The sequence below is a fragment of the Erpetoichthys calabaricus genome, chromosome 12, assembly GCF_900747795.2.
Source record: "Erpetoichthys calabaricus chromosome 12, fErpCal1.3, whole genome shotgun sequence".
NCBI classification, from domain to species: domain Eukaryota; kingdom Metazoa; phylum Chordata; class Cladistia; order Polypteriformes; family Polypteridae; genus Erpetoichthys; species Erpetoichthys calabaricus.
The window spans coordinates 14,428,692-14,450,011 of record NC_041405.2 but is presented as its reverse complement, the minus strand read 5'-3'; the positions used below and the strand labels follow the sequence as shown (position 1 = coordinate 14,450,011).

General features: G+C 45.1%; 1 protein-coding gene across 1 annotated transcript; it reads right to left on the bottom strand.

Annotated features, from left to right (window-relative positions):
* Window positions 1-749: 749 nt before the first annotated feature.
* On the bottom strand, window positions 750-20,950 carry tmem150b (transmembrane protein 150B). Its single transcript, XM_051934473.1, has 7 exons — window positions 20,842-20,950; window positions 11,438-11,514; window positions 11,252-11,311; window positions 11,079-11,146; window positions 8,026-8,153; window positions 3,315-3,492; window positions 750-1,047 (listed from the first exon to the last, which is right to left on the bottom strand). Exons 2-7 carry the CDS (start codon window positions 11,500-11,502, stop codon window positions 872-874), a joined length of 675 nt encoding a protein of 224 aa, XP_051790433.1. The 5' UTR covers window positions 11,503-11,514; window positions 20,842-20,950; the 3' UTR covers window positions 750-871.
* Window positions 20,951-21,320: the final 370 nt, after the last annotated feature.

Genomic DNA, 21,320 nt, shown 5'->3' with positions numbered 1-21,320 from the left:
GATAGTTTGTCCATGGAATCATTTCAATGTGGCAGCTACTGCTGGAATCCTATGAAGGAAACTAAAGCTGCAGAACTTTGGAAATTTTGGGTAAACACAGCTACAGAGGTAATATCGTTTCACCTTATGACCTGCTAAATCACGAATGAGATAATTTTATTTCACTAATTGTGACCTTACCCTTCCGGAGAGAAATATGTTTGAGTCCATTTTTTAATTTTTTTTTACTTTGTCGTATACGAAGTATAAGGAATCGTCCAAAAATTCGACCTCGAGATTTTGATGAATCTCGATGTTGTACAACTCACTGAATCCGATTCACTTTCTCGTAGGGAAAGTATTGTAATCGTCCAAAAATTCAATTTAAATCTCGTTGTTTTAGACCTCCCTGGGTCAGAAAATACCATTTTTAGAATTTTGTCTTTGTGTCTGTCTGTCGAGGTGTGTGTGTAAACACGATAACTTGACTTGAGTTGACGCTTTCACTTAGGTCAACCAAATTTTGCATTTGTGTCAACTTTTGGGCTATTTCCCCTAACCAGAAGTGATACTTTACCTTTTATCCATGCAGCTGTAGAGTTCGATTCATTCAACTTTACATTTATAATAATTGTTCAATAGATTGTTAATTTGATTTCATTTCTTGTTGATGGTTCTTTAATGCACATAATATAAAAATATAATCCATGTCTTGCAGTTTACTCCTCAATCCCCATATCTGAGTATACGAGAAAGTCGAGGGGAGACCACTCCCGATTTTTTGTTTCCCTGAGGTTTACAACCTTAGGACAACTGAAACCTTAATAGATGTGCAAGTCAATGAGCATGTGCCAGTGCCATTTGAAAGTCACCGGAGTCTTGAGGTAGAGCTTCATAGTGTCACTGACATCGTTGTATCGACTTCTTTGTGCATCACGTGGTAGGAGTGTTGTTCCACGTGCCTGAATTCCACCGCAAATGAGGCAAAGAGCATGAAGAAGGTCATGGCAGCCAGCCATTCACAGCCAGCTGCGGCACTCCGGGAGCCGGTTTTGTGAAGGACCGCCACTAAAGGAAGCATGGGTCAAGGATCACTTCTGGATTGTTCTGTGTTGTCCCCTTTACCCCATTTTCTAGGCAGCCTGCTTCTTTTCTATTTAATACTCAACTCAACCTAGTAATAAACTGCAGCTGCAAATAGGGCAATGGTCCATTCATTTGGAGTCCATGTTGTTGGGCTGTGTGAGGAACACAGGGCCACTTGTGAAAACTCTCACAATCATGGTGAGACCCCATGCAGATAGCACCCCAACCTGGAGTTAAACCAGGGTCCATGTGCTGTGGGGCCTTAACATGACCTGATGCAACAACAGGCCACAGAAGTGAAAGCTTAAATGCCCAAGTATCCACCTCTCAAATCAATTATCCAGTCCAGGATCACAGGGAAGAAGCAAACCCTGTGTGGGCTGCCAATCCACGGTTCTATTCAATAAGGGCGCGCACAAAAAGGCAACCTTCAAAAGGGCGACGTCAATTGGGCGCGGAGAATAAAAGCGCACATAAATAAAAGCGATCTTCAAAAGGGCGACCTCAATTGGGCGCGGAGAATAAAAGCGCACATAAATAAAAGCGATCTTCAAAAGGGCGACCTCAATTGAGCGCCGAATAAAGGCGCGCGTAAATAAAGGCGAGCTTCAAAAGGATGACCTTCGGAGCGAATTAAATTAATTGTCCTTGTGTGGTAATGTGCCTTATTGGCATTACCTATAAGTAAATAAAATTTGTCAAGTGTCCTCTGCAGTGTTGAGAGGCATTTGTTTGGGGAAAAAATCAAAGTATAAAGAAAGGAAACTTGCCTTTTCCTTTTGTATAGAATGCAGATGGACATCTTCACTGACCTTATTAGCGCCTTTTGGAGAGTGTTGCAGTAGGTCTCGTGCAGTATGGAGAGACAGCCTTGCCATTAACCGGCCGGGATGGCATTAACGGTTTTCCACTCTTGCGTGTGCCTCCTGCGGCCCCATAACTCTAAAAGTGTAAAAGAAAGGGTGAAGCGTCATAATATTACTTTACCGCGGTTTAGAAAAGGGATCCCATGTGTGAAGTTGTCTGGGCAGTAGCTCAGGGGAAGGACGTAAAAAGTTAAAAGTGCTTACTGTAACTTAAGGCAGAAGCGCAGTTGCGTCTCAAAAGCCGGCACAGCTATGCGCGTGCGCGCCGGCTGCTCGATTTAATATAGCATTTTTGCAGGGCAAGAGACGCCACTTCTCGCCGACGAGTTCTCGTCATCGCGCGGTTGTAGAGGGATGACAATGGACAGTTTAATTGGTCGGTACAAGGGCACCGATTATAAAAGGAACGCATTGCCCCAGAGCATGGTGCTTTTTTGATTAGACCCTCTAAGAGAAAGGTACTCAGTAGGACAGTTCGGATTTACCAGACATGACGGCTTGTGAGTTGTTTTTGTAAATATTTGTTTTTGTAAAAATATCTCTGGAATACTTTTTGGTGGAGGTATTTATTTGGGTTATGGGTTTTGGTGCACTGTTTATTTTTGTATATAGTCACTATTTTTGAACATCATTTATTTACTGTTTTTGTGTGTCTTTTGCGGTATTGAACTGTGTTTTAATATATAAATTCCGCAGGACATTATTTTTGTTAAGTGCACCTGTAAATAAAACTTCACTTTATTTTTAAAAACCCAACCCTTTTTGTGTCCATGTCTCCCTGTCATCCATTATCATCCTGGTCACGCTCGGTCCCATTTACTAGACATCCAGAGTGTAGACTGGTGATTTGATTCCCACTACACGGGGTGTCACACCTTGATTATGCTAATAGACCGCTTCTCGAATATCTATGTGGCATTTTACATAATCTACAGCTTCAAGTGTAACTTGCTTTCACCTTTTTATACATTCAGTCATTGCCTTTATGTAATAAATTTTCTGTAATAATTTTGTTGCGTTTGCCTTTATTCGCTGCGCCCAATTGACGTCACCCTTTTGAAGCACTCCTTTATTTGCGCGCGCCTTTATTCGGTGCTCAATTGAGGTCGCCCTTTTGAAGATCGCTTTTATTTATGTGCGATTTTATTCGCCGCGCCCAATTGAGGTCGCCCTTTTGAAGGTCGCCTTTATGTGCGCGCCCTTATTGACGGATACCCCAATCCACTACCATTAGATTTCAATTGGAGGAATTTGAGAGGGAAAGCCCATACAACCATGGAAAGGTAAAGAAGAAAATTGATAAATTAACCAGCATTATGTAAGTCATTTTGTGAGACCTCATTTACTTGCCTCTTTCAAAATCTCTCCCCCATGAAAGGATACTGCTGATGATCAGTATGGTACAAATGATGCAAAGGAAGGTTCTCGTGGTCCCAATCCACTTTCCACCGTGGTTCAGCTTCACTTTGAAAGTGAGATAGACCTGAATCCAGAAGTATGCCAGTCCAATGAAGAAGGCCAAGAAGGCGCCAAACATGTGGACCCCCAACAGGACAGTTTGCTGTAAATAAGAGCATCGGATTATATGACGTAAGAAGCACGACTCCATTTTGTTGACTCGGTTCAAAGATTCAAGACCTCCCCTCAAAATGCTGCCCTATAGTTTACTTTTGAGTTTAGATCTTGTTAAAAAACAGACTAAGTGTGAAATCTCTAAAGTGTACGCTTTTTCCCATTCAGAAGTATACATAACACTTGAACGTGTCAACTGATGGGACTAGAGAAGTGGAGTCTTTCCTTTCTTCTCCAACAAAGTTCAGACATTGCTTTAACACTTGTACTATTTTTCTTACGCCCAGATGCAAACAGAAGATCAAGCAGGAAGCTCCAATCACACATGAGGTGGTGTGCTGTACGGACCAATCAGAGGCCATTCTGCAAGATGCACTGGGTAGCACTGACTCTGGAATGTTCAGACGCAGCTCTGGTGGTGACCGAAGCTGTGATGTGCTCCATTGGATATTGTGGCAGATAGCCAGGACTATTACCCAGCCGGGACGCCAGCTGGGTTGAAGGACCGAGGGAGAGACCATGTTTGGGACATTATCTCCCGCTGGATGCTAGAGGGCGGTCTCCCTGGGTTGCTACAGCACCACGGATTCTCGGGAGGGTCTGCTGGGACTTCATAGTTTGGAACAGCCCTGTTGGGTTTCCGTGCGTGCCACCTGGGGGTGCTGCTGGTGCATCTGGATCCTTTGAGGAACCTCTAAAACCACACCCAAAAGTGCAGCCGGAAAAAGGTCCAGAAACACCTGGAGCACTTCCAGGTGCGCTATAAAAGGAGCTGCCTCACCACTAATCGGGGAGCTCGAGTCAGGTGGTGGAGGACAAAGCTGTAAGGAGGAGTGGAGGAAGAAGAGAAATAGAGAAGAAAGAAACGAGAGAAAGGAAATTGACCTGAGTAATTGGGGTCTTGTGCTAAAGAAAAAGAAAAGAAAAGTGTGTTGTGCTTTTGGGACATGTGTGTCACTGAGCCTGTCTGTGTCCAGGTTAGGGGGCTGTTCGACCCCCGATCTTCCACAATATCGTGTAGGTGATATTGTACTGAATGTCACTAGGGCTTAACCAGACCTGAAACCATGGATGGATAAAACCATTCCTGATGCATTAACTGCGTACAACCCAGGGCTTGCATCTGGGAATTTGGACCTCATACACCCTGCTAAGCAACAAAATTGGGAGAAAGTGAAATAGCAATTCGAACAAACTAATCCAAGATGCATGTGGCAAGAGCGTCAGACAATAAAGCAGTATAAAGTGACTGCGACACCCTTCCATCAGACGAGCTTAATAACTCTTATGTGCGATTCAGTGTGAATGCTGCTAACGCCAGCCAGCCAGCGGTGCAACACCTCTGCAGCGCCTACTTTGTTGGGACTTGACATAAGGAGAAGCTTTCAGGAAAGGGAACAGCAGGAAGACAGTAGATCCAGATGCCATCCCAGGAGGTGCTTCAAGGATCTGTGCCAATCAGTTTGCACCAGCGTTACTCTCTCATTAACACAGTGTATCACACCAACATGCTTTAAAAGATCCATTAAGAAAGCAAGTCTGTCTTATCTGAACGAGTATCATCCCATCGCTCTAACACCTATAGTAATAAAGTGTTTTGAGAGGCTAGTGAAAAATGACATATGCACGTCACTACCCAAAGAACTAGATCCATTACGGTTGTATGTGCTATGGAGGACAGACGAGTATCACGACCAGAATGGACACAGATGTCTTGCCCGTCCAGGACGCCTTAATGCAGTGCTTCTCAAACTGTGGGGCGGGCCCCTGTAGGGGGGGGACGAAGTAACAAAAAGGGGGGCGCGAAGATTTGAAAAAACGAAAACAAGAATCAAAAATATGAAAAATACATCTATTGAAACCAAAACAAATTAACTTAAACTACATTCTGATACCAGAAAAATAAATATAGAGTTAGATAAATGTCGATGAAAGTTAAGTAGGTGTAATAAAATATGCATCTATGATATATCATTAATTAAAAAAGAACAAATTGGTATTAATGGGCTCCTTTCAAAAAAAACGTTAGGGGGGCGTGACTAAAACTGTTATGAAAACTCGGGTCGCAAATACTTAAAGGTTGAGAAACGCTGCCTTAATGGAAGGACTGAAGGAGTAGAAACACAACCTGTTTAATCTTCCAGCAAGCTCGGTTTGAACTTTAACAAATGGTCTGGGTGAACGTGGATTCTGGGAGCAGTTCATACCCTCACACAAATGGTGGCAGTGTTCCTTCGAGGCTGATCCCAAGCAAGGCTCTCGAAAGGTCAGGTTAGGTCAGGTTGGGAAGCATGCACTGGTACAGCACACGACGAAACAGCTCGGGATCCTGGTTGGCAACCCCCCAGGCAGACCCTCTGGAAATGACCCTCTATCAGCCGCAACCAGGTGTTACGTGGGCGTCCCTGAAAGACTGCAAGGGAATTGGAGTGTGGAAGTACAGCCCTGTTTAGAATAAGAAATTAAATCGAGGAAGCGGATTCTCTTCCCGTTTTTATTCTATTTAGTTATTTACTTTTCCTTCTATTAAAGTTTTACTCTGTTGGCCTAACTCTCTTTCTCATGGGTGGGGGGTTTATTTTATTCAAACCTAGTTTTGTAAAATTGGGCTTGCTTGTATGGAACGTTATTTGATTTTAATAAATTCCCAAAAGACTGGGAATTGGATTGTGGAAGTACAGCCCTGTCTGGATCCTTGGGAGCCGCCAGAGGGCGCTGCTAGGGGAGGACAATGCTGGTTTCCAAGTGACCTGGAAGTGCTCCTGACATGCAATTTAGTGACACTGGAAGCATTCCCGGGTCTTGCTTGAAAAAGAGCCTGTCACCTCACATCAGGGAGTCAGAGTCAGGAGGCAGTGGGCAACACTCTTAGAGAAAGAATTTGAGAAGATATTGTATTTGCTACTGATCTTTGGATGGGTGATTATTGGAAAGTTGTGATGGACAAATAAATATCTTTTATTTGAACCCAGAATGGTACTGGGCACTATTGTGTCTACAGCTTGGGGCTCATGGATGCCCCCTGGTGGTTGCTTATTATGCTCCAGCAGATCCACAGAGGATACCAACACCATGATCCTTCACACAGTTTTGGTCTGCCTGGACAACAATTATGTGCAAATGCTATTTATAGACTACAGTTCTACATTTAACACAAGAAACACCTATAAGTTTATCACTAGCTCAAGGAGCTGCGTCTGAGCACTTCATTGTACAGATGGGTTTTTAACTTCCTAACAGGCAGACCCCAGGTGGTTCACTCTCAACACATGGGCTCCACAGAGCTGTGTCCTGAGCCCTCTGTTGACCTCCTTCTACACAAGTAACTGTGTGGCTGTTCATGACTCTAACATCATCTGTCAAGATGGCCATAGCTGTGTTGTGAGCCCTCTGCTGTAGTCTGTCTGTACATATGAGGCCTCCACAGAGTTGTGTTGTAAGCCCTCTGCTGTAGTCTGTCTGTACATATGAGGCCTCCACAGAGTTGTGTTCTGAGCCCTCTGCTGTAGTCTGTCTTTACTTATGAGGCCTCCGCAGAGCTGTGTTCTGAGCCCTCTGCTGTAGTCTGTCTGTACTTATGAGGCCTCCACAGAGTTGTGTTCTGAGCCCTCTGCTATAGTCTGTCTGTACATATGAGGCCTCCACAGAGTTGTGTTCTGAGCCCTCTGCTGTAGTCTGTCTGTACTTATGAGGCCTCCACAGAGTTGTGTTCTGAGCCCTCTGCTGTAGTCTGTCTGTACATATGAGGCCTCCACAGAGTTGTGTTCTGAGCCCTCTGCTGTAGTCTGTCTGTACTTATGAGGCCTCCGCAGAGCTGTGTTCTGAGCCCTCTGCTGTAGTCTGTCTGTACTTATGAGGCCTCCACAGAGTTGTGTTCTGAGCCCTCTGCTGTAGTCTGTCTGTACATATGAGGCCTCCACAGAGTTGTGTTCTGAGTACTCTGCTGTAGTCTGTCTGTACTAATGAGGCCTCCACAGAGTTGTGTTCTGAGCCCTCTGCTGTACTCCCTCTGTACATATGACTATATGTCTGCTCATAATATCATTGTCAAGTTTGCAGATGGCACAGCTGTGGTAGGCCTGATCTTTAACAATGAGCAGGCATACCTGGATGAAGTGGAGAGTATGTCACACTGGTGTCAGGCCAGAAGTCTCCTACTGAATGTCACCAAGGCAAAGGAGCTGACTGTGAACATTAGGAGAAAAAAGCAGAGGTGCCACCACCCCCTCAGTATTAACATCACTCCAATGGAGAGGGTGGACAGTTGCAGATACCTCGATGTTCACATCTCGAAGGGCCTAACCCTGGTGAGGAAGGCATAGCATCATCTTTATCATTTCAAATGTCAAATCTAGGGATTTCAGGATGCCCTGCTAGTTACTAAAGAACTTCTACTGTACATATCCATTATCGAAAATATCCTGGAAGTCAGATTTGGAAACCACAAGGTTCCCAGGTCACTCTAACTTCTTCAACCTCCCTTTATTCCACTCAATTGAAGGTCCAATTGACTTCATTTTACCTGAAAGTTCCCCACAACGCTTATCCCAATAGCACTGATAAACCCCAGGACCAGGCTGGCCGTGTTCAAACGGGAATGCCGCTCGTAATCCTTGATCTGTTGGTATCGGACGAGGCAGATCCAAATCACTGTAGAAAAATACAGAAAGAACATCGAGTGAAAAAATTCACATCAAGTGAAAAAATTCACATTGAGTGAAAAAATTCAGAAAGTCCTAACTACTTTAGTTATCTATGAACCATGCTGTAAAAAACTGATATTTAAAAGTGCATCTGATTGTTTAAGTGCTTTTGTATTACCAGGGTGGTCCACGACTCCCATCTCGACTGCCGCCGAGAGTGTACATGAACATGCTGAAATGGGCACAGAGATGTATTGACGCACAAGGAGATCACTTTCAGCATCTTCTGTTAATGTAAGTACCAAATTTGATCATATTTTCTCTTCACCACGTAATGCAGTCATCTTGGTGGAGGCGGGCCACTTTTTCATGGGCCACTCTGTATTATGCTTGTGACCGTTCCTCTGCCAAGATGAGAACCAAATGAATTGTGAAGGAAAGGTTTAGAGGTTGAGCAGTTAGCCAGATGTCCATCTGCTTATCCTATAGCCCAGACATTACGGACCAGGATGAGGAGCAGTAATCCCAACCTATCTCCTCTTGGACGCTTTACCTTTTCATGATCCTTGGGTTTAAAAGAACTCTCTCCATCCAAACAAATGAAAGGATCACCACTGGGTCTGTCACTGATGATTGCACTCATGCTAGTCCTGGTGCTCACTCTCTCAATTTCAAAAATACATTTTAAAGGATCAGTTCAGAATTTTTCAAGTCAAAGTTATCTTTTCAGAAACATGATGTGCATGCATTTGTCACACAAAGTTGCTTTTAAAGTTTAAGCGTTTCCTATAAATTTTGAAAACAATATAACTTGTACTGGCATTTCATAATGGAAGCCATGGGGCATGGGGAAATCACCGAAAAATGAAAGCCTAAAAACTTATTGAATATGTCCACTTTGAAGAGGCAAGAGCTTCAATATAAGAAAACATGCCTTCCGTGTCTCCAAAATGGGAATCTGAAAATAATCATTTTATTATTTTATCACATTAATAATGGAAGCTATGGGGCACAGAGCACCTCCGGAAAACAATGATGTAAACACTTATTGGATATGTACAAAACAATACAATTCAGTTTATTTTTATATAGCCCAAAATCACACATGAAGTGCCGCAATGGGCTTTATCAGCCCCTGCCTCTTGACAGCCCCCCAGCCTTGACTTTCTAAGAAGACAAGGAAAAACTCCCCAAAAAAACCCTAGTAGGGAAAAAAATGGAAGCAACCTCAGGAAAGGCAGTTTAAAGAGAGACCCCTTTTCCAGGTAGGTTGGGCATGGGTTGGGTGTCAAAAAAAAGGGGGTCAATACAATACACAGAACAAGAACGCAAGTAATCCTCAATACAATATAATAGAAAAATAAAAATATCACAAGTACAGAGCAGAATTCAACAGTAGATGATATCACATAATACGATTTGTCTACTTCTCAAGTCAACAAAGTTATTAAGCATTGATCCACATCTTGAGATTACACGCTGTCGCACACGTGCTCATGGCAGACAGCTAAAAGAAGAGTAATTCCATGCCAGGCCAGGGGGTGGCAGGGTGCGCTAACCCTTTCTCTGTTATCCCTCCAGACCAAACACGGGAAATTCTGCCTGATTCCGGCTACAAAGGTGTCACTTTCGGGTCCGGCCATGATGTCATCACTTTCTGTTCCTATCACCCTGACATCACTTCCAGTTCCCTGCCTTAAAACCCTGACCACTTCCTATGTTTCCTCAGTTCAATGGTGGACTCAAATCTGTACACATCAGTGCAACAAATTTTGCCTTTTGTAGCTAGGGCTCAAGTGTACGAGTGGCTGCCCCAAACCTTCTTCTGCTTGTCGAGGCTATTTATTTCACAATGTACATTGTAAAATAGCTTATACATGTAATTTAACAAAAACAGCCATTTTGCAATGTGCACTCTTCCTCAGTGTGTGTCTTTCTCCGCAATAACCTTTCAACTCGAGGGGCATGGCCTCCACTCGAAAGACACAATGACACTAAACTGTTCCAGTCCTGTGCTTGGTCTCATGTTGCGTCAGTTCCATATTTATGTGAGAATTCCTGCCATAAAGGCAACTTCTGTCACACAAGAAAATAGAAAACATATCCTTACCTTGATAAAAATAGTACCAGGAGTATGCCATTAAAGGATTATTTTGCAGATCGTGCATCAGAAACATGGAAGACATGTTTTCTTATATTAAAACTTTCATTACTTCAACGTAGATACATTTGGTTAGTGTTCAGGCTTTTGTTTTCCGGTGGCACCCTGTGCCCCCATAGCTTCCATAACAAAATGCCTGAACAGGCTATGTGTTTTTTAAAATTTATGGGAAACGCTTACCTTTAGAGCACAAATTTCATGTTTGTGAAGAACTAACTTTAACTTGAAAGATACCAAATTTGTCGATTAACTCTCCTAAAACTGAAACTGTGGCTCTTTTTCATGTTTCAGATGTTTTTGTTTTTTTGTTTTTTTGCTGAGTCTGAATTTGATTTATGATAGAGTAAGGTGCTTAATAGTTTCAGACATTGTTCCTCAGACTTTATGGTCCTGCGATCCACTTTTGCTTTTTAAGCTTCATTGACGGCCCACTTACAACTAATGCAAAGCGGATGCAATTGTAAGAGTGGAATTGGGGTACCCCTCCTTGGTGATTCAAGGGCAATATGAATAACAGTGGGGGCTTTCACCCTTTATAATATGAGCGCAACTGTAAAAGTGGGAGCCCCCACTCGGTGATATGAACATGATTAGAAGAGTGGGATGGAGGGGGGGTTAGGGTTAGGGTTAGGGTTAGGGTGAAACAAACACGCAATGGGCAACCTACACGCAAACCAATGGCGGCAACCCACAATGCACCGGTGGCAAGCCAGAGCTTGAGAAACACCAGTTTAAGAGAATTTTAAATCAGAATGAAAGATGGAGACTCACCCAGAAATGCCCCAACATTGAGAATCTGAGCAAAGTAGCAGCTCTGCGGTGTGTAGGAGCCACAGGTACTGCGGAGATGATATGACACATTTTAGAATTAATAGACCGATCCTCCTTAGACAGTCTGGATCGTCTTCCATCATCATGAAGGTGTACTTTCAGTTTTAACTTACCTGATATAAGGAAACTCAACAGTGAGATTAACGGAATTATTTGACACAGCTATCCCATAGCTGAAAAGAAAAATGAGAGCACATGCGACAGAATGAGTCAAGTTGTAAACCAGAATGGACGGTGCAGCAAATTAAGGTGATTCAGGGGGTACCTTAAGAAAAAAAATAAAACACCTCACTACTCACACAGCCCAAAATCCAATGGTGCCGAGCAGGAACAATGACACTGGAAGAAGTGCCCAGGCCCACATGTTGAGCAACGTCTGTTGAGTAAGAGAAATAATAAAAGGACATCACCCTCTGACAAGAAGTGAGCTTACTTATCAATAACAATCGTACGAAAGATCTGTCTATGCTGTTACACCAAAATGTAGGGAACAAGGTGTTAGCTGAGTTTTTTTTAGTTGTCTCTCTATTATAAAATGAAAATCCTGAGGTGAGACTATTGCCAAAAGATTTTTTAAAGTTCCGCACTCCTCTCAAACATTTACGGTTAACAGCCCACACCCGCGGTCATCTCACCTCTCATTCGTATGAATGCTTTAGTCAGACACAGTTCCTCTTATAAATTTTTACGTTTTCCTCACTTTAAGTTCCAAGATTTATTATGTCCAAACCAGTAAGCCCGCGATTCGCCAGCGAATCGGAAATCCAAGAATGGCAATCAGTTTGTGTTCCGTCCGATATCTGGATGGATGACATATCATGGAGGGTGGGTGCGTCTGGGGCAATGTCATTTAATTACATAAGCATATTTGTAGTAAAGCGGTCTTGTTTTGTGGAGACGTGATTCCGTTGCCTTTGCTGACACCGACTGCTGGCAGAGTGGAGCACAGCAAGTTCAGTTTACAGGTTGTGGTGTTCGTGTGCCAGCCACTGAGTCTGGGAAGCCGCTCGCCGCTGCGCAAGTTCAGTTGGGCCACCTACTGACTCTGGAAAGCCGCTGTGTCTGACTGTGGGGCGAGCGCCACAGCGCAATATGCGCCTCGGTGGGAAGCCGCCGCGTGAAGACATATCATGGAGGGTATATGCGGTGGTGTGGGCGGTCGCGTCCGGGCGGCCGTACAACCTGGCATGCACGCTTTACCTCAGGTGTAATTCACAGGTCGTAGTCTCGTTTCTGAGCCGTGACTCCTTTCGCAAGCGCGTTGTAGGCGTGCGCGGCAGGCGCCACAGCTTTTTGGGACGCCGCTGCGTATGACTCTGGACTCTGGGGCGGGTGCCAAACTGAATGACCGTTATGTGATCTACATTACTGGCACAGTGGATTAGAGCAAGTGTAGTGTACAGGTGGCGGGCTCGTTGCAGTGCGGCAGTGCGCGTGACATGACTCCTTTCATAAGCGCTTTGTAGGTGCGCGCGCATGACATCCAGTTTACAACCTTCTCGTTTCTGTGTTTTCTGTGCAGTGCAGCAGTGCGCGTGCGCCTCGATGTGCCCAGCGCCCTGCGTCCATATCCGGTTTACAACCTTCGGTTAGTAAGATGGATCTTATCGAAGAATTTCATTCCGAAGGGTTATCAACAGAAGAAATGAGTACACATGCAATCCTAGCACCGAGAAACGATGAAGTCAAATGGATTAACGTGAAAATTGTCGATCAGTTAAACGGCAAATTGATTAAATGCGTATCGATAGACTCTGATGAAACAGTTGGTGGTGATGGTGCGGAAGATGAAAACATCAGCTTACAATATCCCGTAGAATATCTACAACCGTTAACATCGTCTGGTTTTCCAACACACAAATTACTGTAGAAAGAAGGATGTATTGTAACTTTATTGCGTAATTTATGTCTGAGCGATGGGCTATGCAATAGGACAAGATTAGTTGTATTCAGAATTGGTCGAACAATTCTGACACGTAAAATTTTAACAGGTGACAAGAAAGGTAATGTAGTACATCGCCACCAAAGGGGATCTTGATATGCCATTCGTATGTTTACAGTTTCCCGTTAAATAGCTTTTGCTATGACAATAACAAATCACAGGGACAAAAATTCGAAAAAGTTGGTTTATTTAATAGAGAGAAAGCAACAATATCCACTCAGTTATACGTTGCATTGTCACGATGTAAATCCAAACAAGGAATCAAAATTCAATGCAATATTGATGAAAAGTTCATTCTAAATATTGCTTTTACTTTACAGTAAAAGTGTAAGTTTAAAAAGTATTTGCATGTTAATTTCAAAGCAAATCAGAATGAAAACATAAAACGCAATGAATACCTCTTAACGCAACATGAAACTTAATTTTCTTTCAATTTATTATGTTTTACTATTTTTTTACTGTCGTTAATTACTTGCTGTAATGTAAAATAGTTAGTTCTATTATGCATATGTAACAATTCCCATGAAAATAACAATCTGTTTAAATTGTACATCCGCATCCCCATACACAAGCGGCAGATCTGTGAAGTGGCTAGCACGTACTGCCTGCCCGAGGGTTGGCGAGCAAAGCGAGCAGGGGGCTCAACCCCCTACTCTCCAAAATTATCATATTTTTACAAATAAAAGGATTAGTTGCCTGATGAGTGATCCATTTCAGAATGCAGCTGACTTAGAACAGTAGCAATCCAGACTAAAAAAAAAACACATTCTGTATGTATGTGTCGTCACACGCGTGCACTTGGTTTAACTAAAGGGGTAAGACGCGGAGTCAGGGGTTGACGAAGTGCACTAATGTCTTTTCTCCCTCTCCTACAGATCACCAGAACGGAAGCCCAGCTAAAACAATTTCAGCTCCCTCACTCCCTTCCTGACCACGCCTCCCTGATGACCTCACTTCCGCCCCATCCCTCATGGACCCGCCTCTTCCTGACCAACACCTGTAAAATCCATCCACCTCATCTTATGAGTCAGTCCCATTTTGGACTCCACACCAGCCATTGCTCTGGCATTTTGGAGAGAGAGAGAGATAATTGCTGTTGACAATATAATAATACAATAATCCTGTTTGTCTATCATCTTACAGTGTATACATGCTTCAATCGGAAACATCAAAAATACAATATGACATTCTCTAATTAAATTGAATAAATCCTTTTCGGGCCTTCCTTCTTGTAGGTTAGTGGCAAGTGTTTTAAAATTATTATTACATAACATAACATTCTCAGTTCAATCTGGAGTTGTGGGGTCCAGAGTGTGTTTTAGCAGCTACTGTTACAAGACAGGAACCCCAGACAGGAATAAAGCCATCACAGATGACGATGATGATGATGATCAGGGTGAGGCCACTAAGTGATGTATATCCAGGTGGTTCCTAACTGTCATTTTCACAATAGTGAAATCAATTTGTCCAGAAGAGTTATATCTCACATTTGTCATATTGTCATAACTAAACTTCATTAATAAGATATTGTGACACATGCGTGTTGGAGGACCTCCACGTCGGCCCAGTTAAGGTATTTCATCACCTGCTGAGACGAGACAGGGCTCTGCCGCTACCATTGTCATCTCCTTCTTTTCCCACAGTGCCTAGAAGTTGCCTAGTGAAGGCATTAAGCATTCTGGTTCAGGTATCTCAGAAGGAAGGCACCACTACTGGCCAGAGCAACCTGCCTGATGGAGCCCCACTAGCAGCGACTGCAACTTTTGCCTTTCGTGTGAGATTTCCATCAAAGGGACACATGCCAACGAGCATCATTTTTGTTCATTTCTGTTTATTTTGCTGTCTCCGGACAATTAAAGAGACAACCTGATTAGTGACCCAAAATTCCTTCACTACATCCTGAGCTGCCATTCCCGCACCCGGCCACAAACATAATAAAAGTACAGAAAGCATTAATGTAACTGATTTTTGGTGTAGTAAAAGGGTTACCATAAACTCATACATTTTTACATTACAGACAGAATTGCCTCTACAAGACAGAATACATGTGTGTGAATGAGAGGGAGGTCAGTGGAATGGTGAGGATGCAGGTAGTAGAGTTGGCAAAGTTGGATGAATTTAAATACTTGGGATCAACAGTACAGAGTAGTGGGGATTACGGAAGAGAAGTGAAGAAGAGAGTGCAGGCAGGGTGGAATGGGTGGAGAAGAATGCCAGGAGTGATTTGTGACAGATGGGTGTCAGCAAGAGTGAAAGGGAAGGTCTACAAGATGGTAGTAAGACCAGCTATGTTATATGGGTTGGAGACGGTGGCACTGACCAGAAAGCAGGAGACAGAGCTGGAGGTGGTAGAGTTAAAGATGCTAAGATTTGCGTTGGGTGTGATGAGGATGGATAGGATTAGAAATGAGGACATTAGAGGGTCAGCGCAAGTTGGACAGTTGGGAGGCAAAGTCAGAGAGGCGAGATTGTGTTGGTTTGGACATGTGCAGAGGAGAGATGCTGCGTGTAGTGGGAGAAGGATACTAAGGATAGAGCTGTCTGGCAAGGGGAACAGTGGAAGACCTAAGAGGAGGTTTATGGATGTGGTGAGAGAGGACATGCAGGTGATGAGTGTAACAAAACAAGATGACAAGGACAGAAAGAAATGGAAGAAGATGATTTGCTGTGGCGACCCCTAACAAGAGCAGCCGAAAGAAGAAGGTAGAATTCCCTCTCTGAATGGCACAAATTTAGTGGGAAATGAAACACTATTTCATGATTTTTTTTTTTTTAAGTGTAACACTAAGTTTTGCTGCTGCATTCAACTATATGCAAGTGGCACCGTGGTTAAGGTTTTGGACTTCAAACCCCGAAAACCCTGTCTGTGCTCCAATTGGAAAAAAAAGAAATATAACCAATTGTGCCTCAAATGTTGTAAGTCATTTCGGATAAAGGTGTTTTTTCACATTCACATTTTGTGAATTTCCCCTTGGGATTAATAAAGATCTATCTATCTATCTATCTATCTATCTATTGTGGCAGGTGGCCGGGTGCGGCCCTCAATCAGCCGCCTATTTAAGGAGCCGCCGCCCTGCAATCAAGGCTGGAGTCGGGTAGGCGGAGGACAAGGCCGGTGCAGAGGGGGCGAGGAGAGGCCCGAGTGTGTTGTGTTGGAAGAGAGAGAAGGCTGAAGGAGCCAAGACTTTGGGAGACTGCGGGAGGGTTTGGTGAGGTGCACATAAGGACTTTGTAAATATAGTAGAATTGTGTAAAATAAACGTGTGGTGATGGCTGTAAACGTGTCTGCCTGTCTGTGTCCGGGACGCACCCTTTCACAGTGGCGTAGCCGACAGGATGCTCCACCTGGGTCAAGGTGGGGACCTGCATTCATGGAAAAGTATGTGAAAGGCCCGGCACAGCAGGCAAGCTCACCCACGTGCCACAGGGGCGGCGTGCACCCAACCCCGCAGGGAAACGCGGTATCGCGGACCAGTGGAGGTCCGTGGTGGGACTTTGTGTTTCAGGGGCAGCTCACCGACACGGTGGCCAAGAAGCAGGCTGCTGAGAAGGAGAGGCTACAGCTGGGGAAGCCGCAGCGGAGCTGCCCGGAGAATCGCTCTCCAGTGAGAGAGGGGAGCGAGATGGCCGACCAGAAGACCCTCCTCCTAACAGGCACGGGGTTGGACAGCGTGTCCTGTTCTCTAGCCAGTGATTGGTCGGAGGCGAGAGCAGGGAATGTCCATCCCGTGCTCCAAAGAAACCTGAGTGGGCCGCAGGGAAGGGCCCATAGAGAGCAGTCGGTAAGTGGAACTACTCCTAAGGTAAGCCCACCGCCGGCTGCTTCTCTCTCCTTGGCGGCGATTTTACAGGAGCTGCAAAAACAGCTGCGCCTTGTGCTGTCGCCACCGGCCGAGCGATGTGCCCTCCGGGCGGAGACGCTGGACTCAGGAGGGATGGCAGTGGCGTCGGATCGAGAGCCGCAGGCAAGAGAGGATCGGCGCACTGCAGGAGCTCCTGGACAGAGAGGCACAGCGGGGAAGGTAAGGGAGACCCACCCCGTGAAGCTCCGGACGCCAGCGGGGCTGGGTCTGCCCTCTTACAATAGGCAGATCCGAACCGTCGCGGCGTCCCAAAGTAAACGGAGGAAGCGTCTTGGGGAAGCCAGTTCCTCCGATAAGCAAGGACATGCTGCTGGGTGCGCGTGTCCCGCAAAGGGCTGTCCTCTGCGGAGGCAGAGGAAAATCCCGCAGCTGGAGAGGTGGAAACAGAGTGTGATCCCACTGGTGATTCTGTGGCGGGGAGCACGGACTGCTCGGGCTGGGAAGCCGAAAAAGGGAGCATCGGGGCGCCGATCGGGGCCGAGAGCGTTGGCCCAGCGGAGGACGAGCCAAGGGGCTGCGTCAGGGCAACGCCTCCGCCCTTGTTTTTCTTTTGTGTTGACAGGATCGGGCCCTAGGCTACAGTGTGTCGGTTTGCCGCCGAGGAGTTCCCGTCCTCCCGGAATGGTTCGCTGGTCCCAGGAGGTCTCAGCTAGCGTGGGAGTCATGTGGCAGGTGGCCGGGTGCGGCCCTCAATCAGCCGCCTATTTAAGGAGCGCCGCCCTGCAATCAAGGCTGGAGTCGGGTAGGCGGAGGACAAGGCCGGTGCAGAGGGGGCGAGGAGAGGCCCGAGTGTGTTGTGTTGGAAGAGAGAGAAGGCTGAAGGAGCCAAGACTTTGGGAGACTGCGGGAGGGTTTGGTGAGGTGCACATAAGGACTTTGTAAATATAGTAGAATTGTGTAAAATAAACGTGTGGTGATGGCTGTAAACGTGTCTGCCTGTCTGTGTCCAGGACGCACCCTTTCACACTATCTATCTATCCTGCCTATTACACTAAAATTCAAATCTATCTATCTATCTATCTACTATTGGCAATTATGTCTTCCTGGTATTTCTCACCTTGTTTTCTTTCTTGGCTGAAATCCTGTCTGTTCTATAAAACTGTTCTGTCTTCTGGTTGTTCCAGTTCTCTGGTTCATGATCCCTCTCACTGTGGCCATAACAGATAGAATTAACTGTTAGGCTACATCCACCCTACTATGTTTTAATTTAAAAATTTTGTTTTCAATGAAAACAATTTCCACCGACATTAGCATTTTCATATTGTTGTAAAGGACAGCCGGGTTCCATGCCCGGCAGGGACGCCTCTGCTGCATCTGTTCCGGGGGAGCCACCACGGGCAGCTCAATACCTCCCCCGGGACGCTTGGTGTCAGCCTCCCTGGCGGATGATGATTCCCCAGCCTGGCGCATGGCTCCATGGGACATGGAGTCCTCCACAGCCTGGTTGGGGGCTTGGATGGCCGCGAGGGGGAGCTGCATGGACTTTCCAGCCCGGCTGGTCAATTCCTCAGCCCCACCCGGAAATGCAATTAGGCCCAGGTGACCAAGCACCTGGACTAGGTCCGGGTGAGGTATAAAAAGGCCAGCCACCACCACTCGAGAGAGCCAGAGTCGGGAGGAGGAGGACTAAGCCTGAGGAGGAGTGGTGGTGCTGAGGTGGAGAGAAGAAGTGTGGTTTGTTGTGCTATATTGAAGTGCTTTTGGGACTGTGTTGGGCCTGTGGGACACGGGGAAGGCATGCCCCACGGCTGAAGAAGAATAAAAACTGTTTTAATTAAGTACGTGCCTCTGCCTGAGTCTGTGCCGGGTCGGGCGCTATATAGCGCTCATATTACATTGTTTACAAAAGTATAACTAGTCACCCTAAATCGGCCGAAAACGCAGATGACGCAGCCATTCGTCTAATCTGGGCACATGTTCTGTTACGCACATGAGTATAGTTGACACCTTAAATGGTAATATCCTGCCATTCCACGGTGTGGCGCTGTGTGCTTATGATTTTTTTCTTCCTCCCTCTGCAGACCGGAAAATTGATGGCTATACAACCTCTGACATCACTTCTGGGGTCCGTCCACTTGAACCCACCACTTCCATTCAGAAATCTTCAAAAACTAGAAAACCCGCCATCTTAAAGCAGTTCACATTTGGACTTGTGCCTTTGAAGACATTCTAACTATTGTATTCACTTGAGCTTTTTAAAATTTTTTAAACAATTGTATGGGGTTTGCCTTTTGGTGCCCCAAACCTTTATGGTCTTTTCTGAGTTATTTCTTAGAGCTCGTCGACAGAAACGGGAAGAAGAAGTATCCTCCTTGATGGGATGGTGTAAGAGGAAAATATACTTGAACCTACCTACATGTTTATCTAGGAAATTCAGACATTTGTACCAGGACATTTAAATTAGAAAATTAGATTTTATATGACGGGAGGCATGGAGGCGCATGGTAGCACTGCTGCCTCGCAGTTAGGAGACCCGGGTTCACTGCTGTACAGGCTTTTAAATGTTTGAAGTGCGGTACGAGATGCGGATCACATGACAAGGCAGCAGCTGATCAAGCAAAGAGGAGGTAAAAAAAAAACTATTTCTTTCCCATTGTATCACTGCTTAAGAGGGGGTTTTGGAGCAGCGGGCCCATTTCCTTGGGGTGCATTCAGCCCCCCTCTTCACAACACGAGCAGCAGAGACACGAAGTGATTGGCACATAGCACAGGCCAGGGGGGTTGGAGAGTAAAGTGAGCAGAGGGCGAACCCCCTAGTAAATAAATAAATAAATAAATACAGTCACGTATATATTCAGGGAGGTCAAGCAGCCCTCTAAGAAGATAGCAAAATGATTTTTCAAGGCCAAACCCATTAGTCCTATCGGTTTGTCTTCTTAGCCCAAATGGGTGTTCTACAGTAGAATTCCCAGTGTGGCTCTGAGGTTCGGGCATCACTGACCGGTCCATGTCCAAGATAACTTGCTGACTGACTTCACTTTCTGTCAAACCTTGTGCACTTGCAGACACGCAGAGTCTAGAATCGGCACCCCCTGACCCACGGCTCCTGGTAACTGCTTTCACCCTCACTCCCGCGCAGCACCACACCCTGTTTCTAATGACTTGCTTAATCATTTACTAAACTGATGGACCCTGATTTACAGCCTGAGATGCTGGAAGAGCAAAGTAGAAGAGCAGTGCTGTCACTTTGACCCGGCGTGCCTTTTTGATTCTTGCATTAATCCCCATTGTTCAACTTAAGAAAAGTCGACAAAATATATGGGACCCCCCAGCTCAGGGTAGTGGAACAAGTGTAGATCCATCCTTTGAAGAATCTCATTCTCCTGTGTACACATGACAATAAACGTGAACCTGAACACGACCCCTCTGAAAGAAACACCCAAATGAGTCATTGTCTAGTTAAACCGTTCTTAATTCCACATCAGGGCCCAAGGGAAACATTGAATACTGAAGACTAGTGAGGTGGACGATACACTCCATTGGCCTTTTTTATGAAATCATTAAAAATAAACACCACCGAATCTCATACTTCCTATGCACCATAACTCCCAACCCTCACCACTGTCCCTCAGAGTGACCACCAGGAGCTATCACCATATGATCAGCTCAGAAGTCACTGAATTCCACCCTCATCAAATCAACAGCCCGTTGCTTAGCAGTCGATCTGCCACACTAAGAGCAATGAAGACAATTCATAATACAGAAGACAGACAAGACAGAAAATACAAGAGCAATCCAGTTCTTCCCATTCCCACGACTCACTTCTTCTTATGACGGCAGCAGAAGAATGCTTCCTCAAGTAAAAGGCCACCACACGACACCCACAATAATAATTAAGTCCTTGCCTTGTTTCCTCATCTTTAGGTCAAGTCTGCAGTGCAAGTGAGAAGTGACTTACCTCACTGGGGTGTAGGATTGCAGCACAACGTTCTCAGGACACAATTCAAGAAACTGAGCAACAAACCACCTGACTTCTCCTTTTAATCTCCCTCGCTCTCTCTCTCTCTCTCTGTCTGTCTCTTTTATCTCATATGTTGTAAGTCTACCGTATTGTCTGGATTAGAAGATCCTCAAACTATTTTTAAAAATAGGAAGGAGAACTGATGCTGCGGACTGGGCAGACATCTACGGAAAATAATTTGCCTGTGAAGCTAACACACTGTCGAGGAAATCACATGTGCCGTCAAAGAGTCTTCAGTAAGAAGAGAGTATTGGGATGTCACAGTGGTGACCCTGTTCAATATGAAGGACAAGCGAAAAAAATAAGTGACAAGAAATGAAAGGACCTTTGGTCTACAAGACTACGGTTTGGTTAGCAACTGCTCGGTGGGAGCTGGATCCAAAAATAGTAACTTCTGCTTGGTCTTCATCGCCTAT